The sequence below is a fragment of the Coloeus monedula genome (genome assembly GCF_965178545.1).
Source record: "Coloeus monedula genome assembly, chromosome: 5".
NCBI classification, from domain to species: domain Eukaryota; kingdom Metazoa; phylum Chordata; class Aves; order Passeriformes; family Corvidae; genus Coloeus; species Coloeus monedula.
Window position 1 is genome coordinate 28790275 of NC_138785.1, and position 18790 is coordinate 28809064.

The window sequence follows — 18790 nt, forward strand, 5'->3', positions numbered from 1 at the left end:
ATGTCATATAATGAGTAGTTCATGTGGCACAATATTATCTTTTAGGTACCTAGATTCTGTAATTAGCATACAAGCTTGTAACTCCAGATTAGTATTTTTGCCTATTAAATCTATAGTATTAATGAGTGCTCTTTCTCATGAGAAAGGAAAGTTCTTAAAAACCGTGGAGACAGGATCTTCCTGCTTTCTCCTTCCTGAAGCATATGTAAGCATAGCATTTATGAGAGCCATTTAGCCAAACTGATGAGCAACTGGGAATGCTGGCTTGCGGATACAGGGGGAGAGCCACTCCAGGTTGGCTGCTCATGCATGTGTGTGTGTGTGTGTGTTCACTTGCCCTTGCCCATCAGTCAGGTGGTGTCTGGCCCTCTAACTCCCTGCCTCTCCAGCACTGAGTGTTTGTAGTTGCAGAGTTGAAGCATGCTGTCCAGTGGAGATCTCAGCCCCATCTCCAGGGATGGGAGCAGCAGTTGATCTTCCTTGGAGAGGCGGCCACAGCACGGCACACAGCTTTCCCTGAAGCTGCTGTGGGTTAGAAGGCAAGTGCACCAAATGTCAGGTGCCTGGCTGCAGATAAATAATTCCTGGTGTGGTGGGCAAGGCAAGATACTCTGTATTTCAGTCATGGGACTGGAGTGTCTGTGTGCCCTTGCTCAAGAGGAGAAGGAAGTAGCTCACCTTTCTAAAAGACAGGGATATATGCTGTCTAAAGATTTGGGTTGACACTGATTTGCTTCATTTATGCCATTTGTTGTGCAACTATAAACTTGAAAAGTTTTGGGGTTTTTCTCTAATGAGATTATTTGGCAAATGCAGGTCTATTAACCCTAGAAACACAAAGGGCACAGTCCCAGCCTGAGTCATAATAGTTTTTTAATTTTAAGGAGTGAGCAAGACTCTGTGGTTATGTGTCTTTATTGAGAACATCTCTGTTAATAATGTTTCATATGAGTAAAGCATAATTTTGGAAGTCTGCCATCATTGTTTTAGAAGTGGTGTGCAGACAAGAATGGATGTAGTTTAATTTTAGTGAAGTTAAAGGATCCTGCTGTGTTCCGAATATTTAGTGCTTGGCTCCAATTTCTCTGGAGTCTAGACCTTTGAATAGACTGACTTTTCTGTGGTCCATTTCAAATCAATTTCAGGTTTTCTGAGTTACTAATTCAATTGATAAAACTGGATTTGGTAACCAAACCAAGGCATCTGTCAGAATAAATGGTACTGAAGTATTCTGCTAATGTCAGTAGCAGCATCATCCTTACCCACACTTTCATTAGTGTTTATGATATGCAGAAGACAGTTATTTTATAATAGGGGCAGATATAAAAAGAATATAATGCCTTCTGGATCAGTCTAAATTGTTAATTCAGTAGTAGAAACCTTAGACAAAGTAATAGATCCTAATAATTTGCATGGTCAAACAATTAAAAGGTTGGACATGTTTGTTGTTACTGTATTTTGTACCTTGGAAACACTGGGGATCTCCATGTTAGGAATGTTAGAGGTCCTTATTTTGAGTATAGATAATTCTAAAGACAAGCCTTATGGAAACTTGCATAACTGCTTCCCTAAATTTACTGAGTTACCCAGGTGTATTTCTGAGAGACGTCGTGTGCTGTCGTTTCTGATAGTAAAAGCTGTGTCCTCAGTATGATTCACAGGACACTAGGTAGTTGCCAAAGTGATTACTCTTTCTGAAATAAAGTAGCAAAGTGTTGAGATTTCAGTAAAGTACAATGCAGACTACTCCCAAGTTATGGACGTATTAAATATGTGTTCTGGAAATACGTACTGTATATGGATATATAGTGCTTGCTGCTGTTTATCATGGATGAGACCATTTGTTGTTATTTTTTTGGTCTTTAACTTCTTGATAATAGTGAAGTGTGACATCTCCCCATGTAATACTGTATAATGATGTTTCAAGACAGTAAATCTGTATGTGGCATAATATTGTGAGATATGTAAGTTTTCCCATGTTTGAAGCTGCTTTATGTGTGGGGTTTTACTGTAAGAAAATTGTATCATTTGGTTGCATGCCACAAAATAAATTGCAACAAAGATTGCTTTAAAGTCCTTTGCTTCTCAGCCTTGGGAAGGAGGAAACAGCATCATCCATTTGTGTAAGAAAGCAGTTCCTTCAGGCTGAGACAGCGCACAAAATTTGTTTCGTAATAAAAAGCTTTTAAAAATAAACTTCAAGGGGAATTACTGTTGTCAACTCAAAAGCTTTCAGTTAAAATTCATACGAGTTAGCCATGGAGAAAGGTGTTATTATTCTGTTATTATGCAGTAAGGTGCATTACTGCTGAAAACCTGTATTTTTCAGGAAACTGCAATCTGCATACAATTTGCTCTTTGTTTTACCACAGCACAGTACAGAACACATATGGATACTTTCTTGGTGCAGAGACGGTGATGATGACAACAATGATGATGATTTTTAAAATTAGCTTTAAATTAAGAGGCTGTTATTGCCTTAGGGGTGTCTGTATTCTTGCCCATGTTAAGGTTTGACAACAGGAAGGGCCTGGATGTGCTGTGTATTTGTTAATTTGGCTAATCACAGAAGGGTACTGTAACTTATCTTGATGCAATGTGTAAAAGAAACTAAAGTGTTTCAATGGCAGGAAGTACAGGACTTAAAATTGATGTGGCTCCCATTCTTTATCTTCTTTTGTTTTGCAGTCCACTCCTTTACACCTAGCAGCTGGCTACAACAGAGTTCGGATAGTCCAGCTTCTGCTTCAGCATGGTGCAGATGTACATGCAAAGGACAAAGGGTATGTAAAATTAATTGATTAAGTACCTGTTTGCAGCAGTGGTTTTGTATTAGTCAAGATAATGAATTATTTCTTTGGTTCATGTTGCAGCATAATCTCAAACAGTTGTTTAAGAACGTGATACTTGCTTCCAAAATCTGAGTGTGCTTCAGATTAGTTGTGATTGCACTTGTTTCAAATCTTCTTTTACACCTTTAAATTTTTTCCAAACTCTGTTCATTACTTCCGTTCACAGACTACCCTTTGAAATTACGGACTAACAGCATTACTTTTGGAAAGGGGATGGGGAGAAGATACAAGGGCTTAGTGAAAGATGTGCATTGAAAAACCTATCTGTGGTCTCATTATCCTATTTCACATATATGAATGCAATTCCAAGTAACATCAGTAATGCTCATGTGCTCACAGCTAGTGGTCCTTGTACATCTATTTCCATTGAAGCTGACAGCAAAAATCAAGATACAGTAGAGGCTAAACTATTCTATTTTTGCATTAAAGATGGTAGTTATGTAAGATATCAGAAAAGTGCACAGCAGTCACAAATCTGAAATGATACATGCTGTGCGTTGTTCTCAGCTATACATTTCTGATCTCTAAGATGATGATTTTCATGCTGGCTGGATAGGAAGGCTTAGTCCTAACATTGTAGAAATTGGGCCCCTAGTTAAAGGCATACATTTTGTATTCAGAGTCCATAGAAGTAAGATACGTGTGTGTTTTGTCTCCAGCAGCAAACTTGAGGCTCTTCCTGTATTTTTATTTTCTGCTGAGTCCAGCCTGGTGTTAAAAGAGATTTTAAATTAACTTCTTAGCGTCTTTTCTTTTTTTCCTTTCTCTCCAAAACAGTCCTAAGTTTACTTAAACTCTTAAAGTTTGACTAATTGTAGCTCTTTCATCTGTCCATTTACCCCAGTGGCTTTTTTAAACATTATTGTTGTGAAATGCATAATGACATGTTATGCAAGTCAAAAAATGAAAAATACACCCAAAAACCCCCCCAAAAGCCCCCCAAAACTAAACACACCACAAAAAAAACCCCACCTAAACAGAAAACACAACAAAATACTTCCCCCCCACCCAAAAACCCATAAAAAATAAACCATGAAAATCCTACAATATAGCTCCATATAATACCTATTTAGGTAGATCCAGCATTATTAAGCATGTTGAAGGTATTTTACACCTTTCCAAAATTTCAGCATCAGTTGGTAGAAAATTCCAATGTAGATGCTGTAATGAAGTTTGAACAATTTGCTAGGAATGTGTGAAAAGTAGTTCAGTTGAACTTGAACTGGGGGCTGGAGCAGGAGGGGAAGGAAAGCAAACAAAGAAAGGAAAACCTTTCAATACTTACTCTGTACTGAACTTTAAAACAACCCAAACATATTTAGAAACATCTATTATCCTAGTAAGCTCCCACTTTTTTTTAGTGGCATCACACATTTAGAATCAGTGTGGTGTTTTGTTTTACCTCACTGTTTCTTATTTATACATAACTTATAAGTAAATAGGCTATAAATAACTGTCACTTTTCACTTAAGGAGCTAAATTAGGCTACATTGATTTTATAGAACTCTTATGTTTTCTTCAATAGAGTCAATTTAGAGAAAGTGCTTAGGAACTGTGTTGTGTTTTCAAAATGGTCACCACTTCTAGTTACTCCCAAAGAGAAGCCCAGCTGAGGAAGCAGCTCTTTCTCCAGTGGTCTTTCCTTTCCCCTACGGCTGTTGTGCTGCAGGAGGGAATGGGAGGGGATGCTGCAGAAGTGGCCAGGTGCATTGCTGCAGCAGTTGTCTTTGCTGACAGGCCTTGAAGCTCTCAGTCCTCTGAGACGACCATCATTTTGGAAGGGGGCAGGCTTTTTGAGTGCTCTGTGGAATGGATGGTCTCTCTCTGTCTCACACATGCACCTATAAGTTGTAATTAAGAAAAGTAATGATGGAAAAAACAGTCTGAAAAATGTCTCCCAAACAAATTTCCTGTGACAAGTGTGTTGCTGCTTCTGGGAGCATCCACCTTAAAATTAAGTTGACTTAATTGCTGTCTACTACTTGCTGTCCTAATTCTCTGGAGTTGATTTTGCAGTCCTGGGAATTACCCCCTATATTTTTCATAGGTGTTGGGGGGTCAATTATGGTTTTCATGTATTATGTGTACTGATTTGTTGAGCCATAACTAGCCTGTCTTGCTTGGTTTGAATTGAACTCCTTTTGTCCTCTGCTGTAATTGCCCATCTTGCATCTCCTTTTCAGTGCATGACTTTTATTACATCTTGTGCTTATGACTAAATCCCTGCTATTTACTTTGCTTGTGTCACTTTTAAGTATGGCCTGCAGTAATATAGCTCTACAAAAATTACAGGAGCTCTCTTACAAGTATCTTGAACAGTTAAATAGGTTGTACTGTAAAAAATGGAGGAAAATCAGGTCATTCCACAGTCTAGAGCAGCAATCTGAGCCTGCTTTCTATGGATATTTGTACATCTTCATAAAATACCCAGGAGTTACTTTAGTGTTATCTGGGGAGTTTTGCCTTTCACACAGGATTTTAAACAGGAGTTCCTATTTAGGCAGAAGCTGAACACTGTTGCGGAAATTGAATGTGGAATGGGACTTCTCCCCCTCCTTATAGCTTCAAGAAAGATCACGTCAAAACCAGTTAATGCTAGTCCTAATGGTACATTAAATATCTGTGGCCTGTTAAGGCAAAAAAAAAACCCACAACAAAAGCACCCTTCAAAAACCAGGCAACTAAACCCCACGTTTTGATGCCACTCTTAAATAACGTGTTGTTTGGGGAAGTGAGACTTTCCCATTAGTTTGTAAATCCTAATTTAACTACTTAACTATTTAAATATTTTAACTTTAATTTGATCTTTTCATCTCAGTAGGGAGAAAATCGTTCCTCCTTTAAAAATGCTACTTTAAAAAGATTTGTCATTTGCCTTCTTCTTCCATGCAGTGGTCTTGTGCCTCTTCATAATGCATGTTCTTATGGACACTATGAGGTTACAGAGCTGCTGCTTAAGGTAAGCAAAAGGATGGGAAGTAATTACTGTTGATTTACATGTGTTAGATGAGGTATGAACTGTTTATATCAGAGTTGAAAAGTAAGATTTTTTTTTTTTCCCCTACTAGTAACAGGTTTTAAACATCATGTTGTAATTTCAGAAGCCTGCAACTTTAGGTCTTTGTTGGAACAGTATATGTGTTTTTTCCTTACCTAATTTCTTTGGACTGATAGAGTTTAATTTGAATCTTTCTGTTCAAAAATTAGCTTGCACAGAAATTCCAGATTTTTTTTTGAGGATTCAACAGTATTTTTGTGTATACTGGTATTTTTAATTGAATTTTTTTTGTGTATGTATTCATGAGTGATTTGAACCCATTTTTATAATAAAATGAAAATTTGGAAGCTTTTTAGTGGTTGAAGATGATTTCTTACTAATCCAGTGCTTTTTTTGCTGTGCTAGCATGGTGCCTGTGTGAATGCTATGGACCTCTGGCAGTTCACCCCGTTGCACGAGGCAGCTTCCAAGAACCGTGTGGAGGTCTGCTCCCTCCTGCTGAGCCACGGCGCCGATCCCACCTTGGTCAACTGCCACGGCAAGAGTGCGGTTGACATGGCTCCAACGCCTGAGCTCCGGGAGAGACTGACCTGTAAGTGTTTCCAGACTGAAAGCACTTGGTGGTGGGTGTAAAGGGATGCTTTCCTTCCAGGCCACCTTCCTCGAGCTTCAGAAGTGGATGCAAAGCAGCAGAGTAGCTGCAGCTGTGCTGCACACTTTGAAGTGTGCAGGTACCTCTGATACATCGTTTGTGATATTGCCTGGTTTTCTGAAGTTTAAAATTATTAAGGCATTGCTGAATCCATGACTTCGGGGTTCTTTTATGTTTAAAGTTCAGTCACACAGGAGCCTCTATTACTGAGGCTCTGTATTGCATTTAGACAGTTACAGAAGGTAGGTAGTTTCAGTGTGCAACCTTGGAGATGGAAATTCCATCACCTTCTTTTGTAGTCTTTGCAATCCTTATGCTGTTTACAAACCAGTATTTCAACTCTAATTTTAGTTTGTATGCGTTTGCTTTCCCTCTTTCAGGGATTTGTTTCCTCACTCTTACAAAACATAAAAGATAATTAAATGAGACATATATGGAAACAGAGCATTGTGGTGTTACAGAAAAGTTCTTGAGAATTAGGTTCTCAATTATAAATAAGTTTTTGGTTTGGTCTCTCATCTTTCCAGTATAGCAGAAGCCCCCAGACACTAGTAATGTGATCGTGCACTACTCACAATCACAGCTAGTCAGGTTTTAGTCTGTCAGTATCCTTTGCAGGGGTGCAGGGGAAGACGGTGAGATCATGTGCAGCAGAAAACTTTGGTCTAGGAGAAAAGAGGAGGGTATTAGTATCTTTTAGGTACTTCTCTACTCTGAGTTCTGGGCTAAAGCTTCTGGCTCTGAGGAAGGTTAATTTAGCATTTCTTTAAATTAACAAGCAAAAAAAAAAATCAATTTAAACTTTGGTTTATTTCTGTATTTAGAGTTCCTCAGCAGCAATGAGGGAAGATTCATGTCCATTATTATCCACTGAAATTTGTAAACAAATGTAAGCGTTATGTCAAATTTGACAGTATCTTGACAGGATAGCTTGTATTTGCATCCCAAAATATCATGTTTTTTATGTTCTTGTGTTGTTTGGTCTTATTCTTTGGGAATAAAGCTACATTATATTTGTTATGTCAAGATTTATTTGCACTTGTGCTTTGAGTAATGCTTTGCTTTACAAAGAAATTTAAACCAGACATTAAAACAAAGGTGGGAGAAGAAAGCTTAGGATTTCAAGCTTGCTTGTGAAAGAAAAATATTTATATTTTTATTGAAACTGAGGTGTTTTTTTCTAGTTTCCAGGGTCAAATGTAATTTTTGCTAACCTACCTTTCGTCTGTACGTTTTAAGAGAAACACTTCTTCAAATTCAAAGTTATTTAAAACTAAAATGGACTAGTTGCTGAGCTAAACAAGATCTGGAAGTAACAAAATTAGCTATCTGTACTTGGAAAGATACACCTGCTGTCAAAACTTGTTTCATTTTTGTAGCAGACTGTCTTCAAATGCTTAGCTAGTTAGCTTTCTTTAAGACCGATAGTTTAATATTTTATATTTAAATTTTATATAGGTATTATTGTTGTTTTTGTTATTATTGTTATTATTTATAATTTTTAGAAATTATATATATACTTAGGCTTTACAGTGAATTGTTTGTCATGCAAATACAATAAGGTCTTTGACAAGCACCTGTAATGCTTTGTTTTCTTAAGAATATCTCATAGCATTGTGCTCATTTGGACACAGGTGTTTGGACACAGGTGTGGGCAATGTAGAGATCACATATGCATTTAATGTCAAGTGGGTGGACAATAGAAGAGGGAAAAGCTATAAGGATTTAACTCAAGGAATCACTTCCCCTCCTGTTTAGCATGTCCCTTTGGTTTCAGCAAAGCATCTTGTGTTCTGTGTCCCAGGTCAGCTGCCGTGCAATGACATGCAGAAGCACTCCTCTTTCCTCTAAACTGAGTGTAGCTATCTTTCTGCAATAACATTTGTAAATGTGACATCTTGCTGAATATTAAATGTGTCTTTTTCCTCTAACAGATGAATTCAAAGGACACTCTCTTCTGCAAGCAGCCAGAGAGGCAGACCTAGCCAAAGTGAAAAAGACACTTGCTTTGGAGATCATTAATTTTAAACAGCCACAGTCGCATGAGACTGCACTGGTGAGATTATACAGTCAATCCATTTGTTTCATGATAAATGTGCTGCTAGCCTGGAGTCAACGAGTTTTATTTCTGCACTATGAAAATACATTCATCATCTGAGATTGAGGATTTGCCATTGAACACTTTCTGTACTAAAATAAAATCACCATTATAGAAAAAACACCATATAATTTATTTTATCACTTTTTCCCTTCCTTCTGGTAAATTACAGAAGCTCTTCAGCCACTCTTCACCTTTTCATTTTTCATTTCCCTTGCATTTTTTCCCATAAACCTCTTTTTTTGTTAGTTGGTTGCTGTGGTTTTTTATGGGGTTAAATTTTATTTCTGTAGCCAGTTTCCTTGGTGTTTTATGTGAACAAACTTGGATTATGAATTTTCTTCATAGGATACATAAAATTGTGGTGAGAATAGGTGTATATCACAGAGTCTTACAGGTTTGGAATAGTACTGACAATACCATGTTAGCTATAGAAACAGGGTTCTGTTGAGATTTTCGTGGCATTATCCTGCTCTTATTTCGTTGTTTGAAGAAGCAGTGGAAGCAAAGAACACAGCCAGAATCCCAGATGTAGTGAAGACTTTGAAGCTGAGACTGATGGTATTATTAAAACCACTATAGTTATGATGCTTTTTTCCAATGGAACATTTTCTTTCCAGTGGTAGGTCTCAGCTGCAGGCATGCAACTGCATATTTAGAGTTAGGAACATTGTGATTGTGATCAGAACACTGCATGTTGGGTACCAAGCATCTATATGCTCTATTTCCTCTGTGGAGGACTCAGCATCCTAGTCTGAAGTTAGAAGCAAGATAGAGAAGAGAGGTTTATAGGCTGAATGTGAAGACCGTTTGAAATTTGGGATGATGTTACCCTTTTCTTTCTGAGTATATCAGCTGCTGCTATGTGGCATCTCTTCAGCTGTGTAATGATCAGTTCATAGTCCTGTGATATTCTTTGCTCTTTTCCGCCTGCTGATTCTGCAAAGACAGCTGGACCAAATGGGATATTTTAGCGCTATTAATGTATTTGGTTCACTGTTCACTAAGTGCTTGACTGTGATTTTTCAATTTTTGGCTGCCATACGTGAGATTTTGAAATCATCTCCAGTCCAAGTGGAAGGACTTAGCTTTCAGGATGGGAGTTATGTGTAATCCAACTGATCCATTCCTGCCCTAAGCTTGATAACATTTACCATGGGCCACTGGGTCTCTGCTTTATTAGCCAAAAGGCCAAAGCAAGCATCTGACATAGTGCTTTTTTAGTGTTGCTTTGAGGTTTGGCAATACTTCAGCATTTGTGTGTTTTAGAGCTTGTTTATCATACTGGCAGGAAATACAGACAGGATATTATCTGCAAAGCCTTAAAAATGCTGCCATTCTTCAGAGCAAAAGTTGATCTTAATATTTACTTACAAACCTTGCCTTTGCAAAATTTGGATGTGCCCTGCTGACTAACAGCAGAGTGGAAGCTTGAGTGAAAGTTACTTCGTAATGAAGGCTGAAACTGGGCAAAAGATGGTATTTGTAATAGTGCTACCTATTAGCCTTGGTTTTGGGGTATGTAATTGTAAAGGCTATTGTTTTGCTATTGGAAAGTTAGAGAACTCTTCCAGGAGACTATCTACCTTTTATGGGTTACTGGTTTAAAATGTGGGTAAACATATAAACAGAAGTATCCGAAAGTTTCTCCTATTTCTCATAGTGTGCTATCTTGAGATGTCCTAACTTGAAATAAGCATTTCTGGACTGATTCTAAAGTTGGGTATTCAGACTTATCTGGAACCATGCTGGTAATTCCAGGCTTCAGGAATGCATCGAAAGGGCCACTGTTGAGAAACCAGCAGATGCCAGCCACATTTAGGAGAATAGTTACGCTTAAAAAAGGGCTGTGTGGTCCCACAAGGGCAGGCATGAGCATTGAGAAGCCCCGTGTGAAGGGTGTATCTTTCTCCTAGCATGGGAAAAAAGATACTCTGAGAGAAATGTATTGCCCGTTTGCTGATTACATAATCTGTAGTTGGGTGCATGACACAAATGCCCATTAACAAGGTCAGTACACACTGGAACAGAAGAAGGAACAGAGCGATATTGCAACTGTCAGATTGACAGGAGTTGAGCAGAATTCTTACAGACCCCTTTGGAGACCCTCTTTAAAAAGTTAGGCACTTCCAAACTCTTTGTCTTCCCCTCCTTCATGCATTGTGTCAGCTTTGTCCTGATAGCTGGTTAGTGTAGTTGGGACCATACTGCTTTTTTCCTAAGTGACAAATAGCTTTAAAATGAAAGTTGTTTTTGTGAGTAGAATAATTTAGCATTGATCACTAACCTGTATTTTGTGTTCAGTATGATGAATTGTTTGTAAATTTTGTGGTCTGATTTTAGCAGAATAATTAAGAGATGAAGTAATGTATCTTTAAATTCATTTATCATCTGTGTAGTTGAAATATGCTTTATATTTACTTTTTTTGCAGCACTGTGCTGTGGCTGCTGTGCATCCGAAGAGGAAACAAGTTACAGAACTATTGCTCAGGAAAGGAGCAAATGTAAATGAGAAAAACAAAGAGTAGGTTTCTGAAATTTTTAAATTTTCCAAAAGCCTCTGTCATACTAGGAATGTAAAACTAATGCATCACTTTTCCCCCCCCAGTTTCATGACACCGTTACATGTCGCAGCTGAAAAAGCTCATAATGATGTCATGGAAGTTCTGCATAAACATGGAGCAAAGGTAAATATACTTACATGTATTTTATTTAATACAAAAGGCAAGAAGAATGCCTTTATGTACCGTGGAAGTTTTTATGATAGTTATTGTTTTTCATTCTGTATGCCTTGTGCTTCTTGTGTTAACACTGAAGTGTGTTTTATCTGAAATAAGTACAGGATCTTCAGGAATCCCATTTGAAAGCTGCTTCTCTCCGAATAACTAAATACAGGCTTTAGGAGTCCAGCTTACTCATTTTTAATGAATATTGATACTAATTTCTAATAAATGCGGTTATCTAGGTGCTTTGTGTTGCTTTACCTTGTTGGCTTGAAAAAAATGGCTGAGGGTACTGACACTGAGTTTAGTATTCAAATGCTGAGTATTCCTTAGCCCTTGCTTGCTTCTTAATGTCTTGGTTAGATTGTTCTGCCATGCCTTTTGTCTATTGATAGGTGCTGACCTAAGTAATTTGTGAGCTTGTGGTGAAGCTTGCTTAGAAACACATTGTTCAGCAAGTTAGGAAAGGCAGAGGAAGGTATAACTAACTTTATTTAGAATGTGGTTTAACTATCTTTCGGAAGTGTTTCTGAATGATCTTTCTACAAGTTTTAGCAGCAAAAACATTCATGGTAGCGATATACCTTGCTACTTAATTTTCTCAGAAACTCTTCTTGATGGATACTTTCTTTACACTGGCTAAAATATAAAAGATCTCCTTATTTTTGCATTGAGTGGGGCTCAGATTACTCTTTTTGAGTCTTTCTCTTCATTCAGGGAGCTAGAAATGAAGAAAGCATTGTTACCTGTTGTATTATGTTATTGCCTGTAATAACGATCAAGTGTCACTCTTGCCATGATAGGAGGTATGAGCAATGTAGTTGTATGCATAGTTAAGTGTTTTTAGTTTGAAACTATTCATTTTAATTTATGAGCCTGTATGGGAGCTTACTGCCAGATTTCTGATTCACTTCCACAGTACTTTAATGGCATAATAAAATAGCTTAACAACAATACCATGGCGGAGTTTATCGTATTTGAGAGTCCTCATGCAGTGGTGACTACCAGGTTTTTTCTAAGGGGGAGAGCAGGGCCAAAGGTCTTGTTTATAGTCATTAAAAATATTCATTATTGTTTTCCCAGATTCACTCTTAGTAGCATACCTATGCACTGAAAGTAAAAAAAAATTCATTTTGTCATAGGAGTAGATACCTCATAACTTTTCTGGATCTGCTTTTGCACAGGAATTCAGTACTGATGGTATTTGGTTAGGCACTGAACAGGACATGCTGGAGTTTCAAATGTACTGATACCAAAGCACTGCCTGCTTTGAAATACAAGGAGCGTCTGTGTGCTGCTGCTGTACTCTTGGTATTTAAATTAGAGCTCCCTTGAAAATCTAGCTCATTTGTGGTCAAGTAAGGAGTAAGCTCAAAGATGACATCCTTACTAGAATGGACCCATTTTATTTTTGTCAGTAGCATGTTCTGATGATAGCTTGTAACTCTTTTATATCCTGAAGCAGGGGTTCCTAAATCATAATCCATGAGTCACTTGTGGACTAATGGTGGTAAGTGGTCCACAGTTATCTACAGAATGACGCTGAGTGGTGTGTTCTGTTGTTTATTCCATCGGCAGTATGTAAATAGACGTACATAGTGATCGCTAAACCTCATTCTTCATTCATATCCCATATCCTATGTTATTCTGAGGATAGGCCATTCACATTTATGATCTAGCAAAGCACTTAAGTGCATGGCAGGAGACCAATCAAAGTTAATATTAAGTGCACATTTCCATACTGCGATGGATCAGTGTCCAAAGTTTCTTAGCTGTAAAACAGTAAATAATGCAACCATAATTTTTAATGAGAGGTAGATCACTAAGGCTTTATGAGGCACTTTGAAGTTCCCAGATGGGATATGCTCAAGAGTATTAATTAGTTAACTAGGCATATTAAATCACTCTAAAATGTTTGTCTTGCTTATATGTTATCATTTGACCTCTTGCTCATGCTTTGACTGTAGGCATTCGGTTCATCAGATACTCTTGACATTGGTATCTCTTTGTTTTTGATTGTTGTGACATGGCAGCTTTCATTCCTGAAGTGTGATACAGGTTTTGATGTTTTTCTTCTGTTGTATTTTTGGAAGTTTTTCCATCGTGTTTTCTCTTTTTGTGTCTTGAATTTTAGTTCCTGTGTAAGATGTAATCAGATATACTAAGCTCTTTGATTGTGTCTGGTTCTATTCTTTACAAGAGAGGGTTCTTGTGAGCTGGCGAATCTAGTCCCCCTTCAATAGCAGCCTCACAGTGAAGATCTGTTTGTTCTTTGAGCTGCACCCTCCTGCTTTTTAAATACCTCTCTTCTTATTTGATGCTTCCTTCACCACCTTCACTGAGGTATTGGCAGTGAACAAACTGATTCTTCTTAGCCTTTGTTTTGGTAGGCTAAAAGCCTCAAATACGTGATCTTCCCTCATAAGGGAACATTGCCTTTTCCCATTCATCCTTATAATCCCTTCTCTTTACTAGCACCAGAGGAAATCTTGGAGTTCAGGCAACAAGAATAGAATTCATTCCCCCACTGCCTTCCATGATGGTACTTCCTCTGTTGTGAGTTCCTGACTGATGCATACTGGGATCATATTTGCCTTTTTAATAGACATGAGACAGTAGTACTCAGATCCTTCCTGTAATCTTGCAGTGCTCAGAGAATCTTGATTTTGCTAACATTTTATATTTGTGCCCTTCAGCACAATTCTCCTGTGCCGAGATCATTAATGCAAATAGTAAAACAAAATGATCCTGCAACCAGCCACCAAGCAGCCTTCCCCTTTTCAAAATGTTCAGTTCTTCAACCAATCTCTATTTTTTCAAAAGAAAATAAAATAAAAACTTCCACTCTGATCTCGTATAAAATGCTCACTGAAGTGTGTATGGATGACACCTACCATGTAGGGTTTTTTCACTTTGCAGCCATTTCTTCTGTCAAAGGAGAGATACTGTTAAAGTCAGCTTTAATCTCCCTTCTGGAAACCACTAGTGATTACTGAGACAGTAGCAATTTGAAAAGGATGTGTAATTAGGGCTTCAAAGAAACTAGAACTTTCTTCTTCTGAAATTCCATTACAAAAGGCAGACAACTGATCCACAAAATAGCCAGCAACAATAGCATTAGGAGACAAGGTCATATAAAGTTCTGTAGATTGAAAATAATTTGTGATTGTTTTAGCATTTTATAGGAAATTCTTCTGTTTTCATCAGGAGCAGCTGTGTCAGACAGCAAAAGTGAGCTACAGTGAAGTATGTATGTGTAGCAATTTCTTGTACTATGAAAAGGCTAGGGAATTTGGGATGAGCAAGAGATGGTTTGTGGTCTTGGAGCTGGATTTAGTTATCCATAATGTTATCACTGTGTAAATTTGCTACTTGAAGTATGTTAGATGATAATGAACAGTGAAGGACTGCTTGAATAACATGTGTGAGACTTATTTTACAGAAAGAGCATCTGAGAACATCGATCTCTCCTCTGTGGCGCCCAGTGACAGGACTCAAGGGAATGGCCTTGAATGAAGCTGTGTCAGGGGAGGTTTGGGTTGGATATCAGGAAGAGGTTTTTCACCTGGAGGGTGGCTGGGCATTGGAATAGGCTCCCTGGGAAGCGATCATAGCTCCAAGCCTGACAAGAGTTCAAGAAGCTTTTGGACAACACTCTGAGGCACGTGGTGTGACTCTTGGGGTGTCCTGTGCAGACAGGACCCATCAATGATCCTGATGGGTCCCTTCCAACTCAGGATATTCTGTGATTTGTATTGGCAAGAATTAACCTACTGGCAAGCAATTAACCATAAGTTGCTTATTTTGATGTGTCTTGCTGGCCCTTACTGATAGCACAGACTAGGTTCTTAATCTGAACTGTGAAGAAGTCCTTGTGCACATCAGTTGCACATCAATGTGTTATGTGTAAGCAACACACATCCCATGGAAGGTGTTTTCATTAGCTTGGTACTTGAGTTTGCAGAAGTTGACTGTCAATTTAAGGAACAGGTGAGAAACCTGGGATTTCTTAGGATTTTCTTCAAGAATGTTGATCATAAATATTTGTGGTTTTAAATGCCAGTTTTTCCTTGTTTGCCTGCCTTACAGTGTGAGACAGCATTTCACACCACTCCTTATTTGATATTGAATATTCTCAAAGTACCATATGAAAAATAAAAGCAGAGCATCTTCAAGGAATCCTCAAACATAAACAATTTTTATTAGACCCATGATCAAATCTTCAAATGCCATGATTTTATCTTTGAAGATGATCAAAATCTTTAGTATAAAAAATAATTCAAAGGTGATGAACTAGTGAAAAAGTGAGTTTCATCCTGGTTTTTTGTATTTCTAGATCGTTGAATATTTCATATGACTAAGTTCTTGTCCGATTTTACAGGCACATGGGAAATTTGTGTGTTCAGAAAGACATTCAGCTTTTTAGCAGTGCAGAAGTAAAGGACTAGAGTATTTTCTGAACTGGAAGGATTGTTGGAAAGAAAGACCTGCAAGCATGCAAGTTCACTGGTATCTTGGGCAAGTGCAGAGATGTCATGAATGGTCTTTAATTGTGATATGCCTCTAAACAATACTGTTGAAGCTATTCTTCTGCAAGAGAAAATGAACCTTGGTAAGGTCATGTCAGAGAGATAGTGTCCCTCTTTTGATGGTAGCAGAAATTACTTCATTCTGCTCTGCTGGGAGGATCTTGCTTTATGCGTCTTTGCATAATAAAGTTATTTTCGTGCATTAGAGTAGCATGTTGGCAGCCTTTCATGATCATGGATTTGCAAATGCTCACCATCTATCTAGACCCACCCAACAAGCTAAAATGTTTTTGAATAACCTTGTTGTGTAACGCATTCACTTCCAACATTTCAGGCAGAGGTATGATTTTCTCAGGAAACTGTCAGAATTGAAAAATTAAATTACCTTTCAGAAATGCAGCAGATTTTAGACTATGAGGGTTAACAACATAAAGAACTGTGTGATCTGTTGGGATTGAGTGGTTCAACTTTTCTCACTGCTTAGACATCCAAACATCCTGACCTTAATCGTAAGCTTTTATGCAGAAGAGGTAATTGTGTAACATCTGACTGGATCCTATAGGAGCTTTCAGAGTGAAACTGGCCCTTTTTTCTCTGCTTTTTTCAGCTGACTGAGCTTGAAATTGTCACCAGTGCTTCTTCACTCCTATCCTGTTTCTTGTTTGGCAACAAGACACAAGACATACTGCAAGCTTGTCTTCAGAATTAATGCAGGAGAGCAGTTAGAACACTTGCATTGCAGGGCAGGATACTGTGATACAGGACTGCTGGCAGAGCACAAGTTTCACATGTGGTTTTTAGAATGTACATATTTTAGAAAGATTTCACAGAGAAAATCGCAGTGCTTGGAAGCTGTTGCTTTTTGTGCTGCTGTTCGTAGTGTCAAGGAGTAGGAGGATATATAGGGCATTTGATCTTGATAGAAAGCCAGTATGATTATGAAGTCTTGCAAAAAATGCTTCCTGAACAGATCTGAGCTGTTGAGCTGCCACAAGTGCCAGGAAGCCAAAGGGAGCATTGCTGTAACTGTGTACACTGCTCCAAGAGAGCAGCAGTGAGGGAAGGGGAAATCTCAGTAGTGTCTGATGATACGTGACCATTTCCGTTTCTCTACTGTGTCTGTTCAGGATGGGGAAAAGGCAATTAAAGGAGACAGAGGAAAGAAAAGAAGGAAGTCTGCATTGGGAAGTACTGTATAGGACAGTATCTTTCTCTGAAAACCCTTATTTAAAAACTCTTTTCAGTTGATAACTATATTCTGCTTTTACGTTGCATTTTGAGCAATGTAAATTGGAATGACTGCTTTCATGCTAAAAGGTGAAGAAATTGGATCCAGAGCCAGTGTGCTGTGGAATAAAAGTTGTCAAACCTATTGTTTTTAACTCCTTGCAGAAAGCTTGGCTGTAAGATAGTTCAGAGCTACGGGCTTCTAATTTCAGACTGCTTATCAAGCAGACCAAATTTATATTTATCTTTTTTTAATAAGTGCAGCTGGAACAACCTGGCTACTCAGTGCACAAGTAAGGCAGTACACCTTGCATATTTCACATTTTGTCAAACAGAGTTTAGACTTTAGCTTTGAATTTGAAAGGGCACTTGTTTTTGGACCTGATATTGAACATTGTTTAACCCAGGCATATGTCTTAACCAGGTGTGATTTTTGTAAGACTTTAATCTCAGTTTTGTATTTCCATTTGTAGTGCTTAAGTTGATTTTCATTTGGAAGTAAGTCCTCTTGCTTTAAGCCTTAGTGGAGTACATTCTTTGGTTGGTTTTCGAGAAGTGGTGCATTATTGGTGAGAGAAGATCTTCCCCAAAGTGAACATACTCCCAGTGAAATTGCCCTGCAAAGCCTAATGCTGCTCCTGAAAGAAAGAGCAGCTGCTTTTGGTGATGCATCCCTCTGTCAGCTGCAGCCCTTTTTGTCTCAGAAGAAAGCAGGTCATTCTTCAAATGGCTGATGTTCTTCTGCCAGAAGAATTGATTGCTGGGAAAGATAATGATTTAGAGGTGAAAGGAGACCTGGATAAGATATGTGAGATGATGGCTCTGATGACTCTGACAGTGTTCTTTTCAAATGAATATTAACATTTTTTCCAGAGACGTAGTCAGTATCGAATTGTGCACAATGAATGCCTTGCTGCTATTGCTTCTACAGTTTGTGCAGTACAGCAGTGTTTGACACAGCAATTTAGTAGTAAAGAATACATTACTTATGATTTTCTTTTTTGGATAAATGGAGTGTTATCAGCTACTTTCAGAATCCACCAATTTAGTTTTATTCTGCCTTTACCATTGCTAAACTGTGTAACCTCAGAGTTCTGCTTACCTCTGTGGCGTTACCAGTGGTGAAAGGTATCCAGTGTCCTGAAACAGATGAGGATCATCATCTGAACAAAATGGTGGACTTGGGACATTCAGCATCTAGTTAATATTTATGATAGCAGTAAGTTTTTTATTTGAAACAAAACTTTTAGGGCAATCCTATTAGAGTGGCATGGGCTGAACACAGAAGAAAGCAGGCCTATTTTCCTGTCCATCTTGCTGCAAGAGAGGTTTGTGATCTGAGGAATTCCTTCTTTATCAGTCTGTAAAATAATTTCAGACAATACTGAATCACACTCCTCTGTATTTATTTGGTTGTTCTTTGTTCTTTCCTGTGGCTTGATATTGCTGTATTGCAGGTTTTTTACTTATTTTTTTTACCCTATCTGGTAGTAGATCTTTGCGTAGTTAATTTCATTTAGTTATAGTTAAATTTCATTGAGTTATAGAGTATGTGTCTTACCCAAAATGCTTTTTCACTAGTTTTCATGGAAAGGTAGTAGGATTTGCATGCTTCATTTTAGGTGAGAAACAGCAAGTAAAACCTTTGTTTGCTGCCACCACAAAGATTTTGAGAAGGTAAAAAGGTGGGGTTTATACAGTAACGAAGTTT

The 18790-nt window shown here is 38.1% G+C and overlaps 1 protein-coding gene across 1 annotated transcript in view; it reads left to right on the top strand.

Annotated features, from left to right (window-relative positions):
* TNKS (tankyrase) overlaps window positions 1-18790 on the top strand; it is a 138265-nt gene that overhangs the window by 89795 nt on the left and 29680 nt on the right. Inside the window, exons 6-11 of the mRNA XM_082282070.1 lie at window positions 2689-2783; window positions 5745-5811; window positions 6256-6442; window positions 8437-8558; window positions 11033-11124; window positions 11209-11287. Of these exons, the coding sequence (XP_082138196.1) occupies window positions 2689-2783; window positions 5745-5811; window positions 6256-6442; window positions 8437-8558; window positions 11033-11124; window positions 11209-11287 (642 nt within the window). The remainder of the gene's footprint in view (window positions 1-2688; window positions 2784-5744; window positions 5812-6255; window positions 6443-8436; window positions 8559-11032; window positions 11125-11208; window positions 11288-18790) is intronic.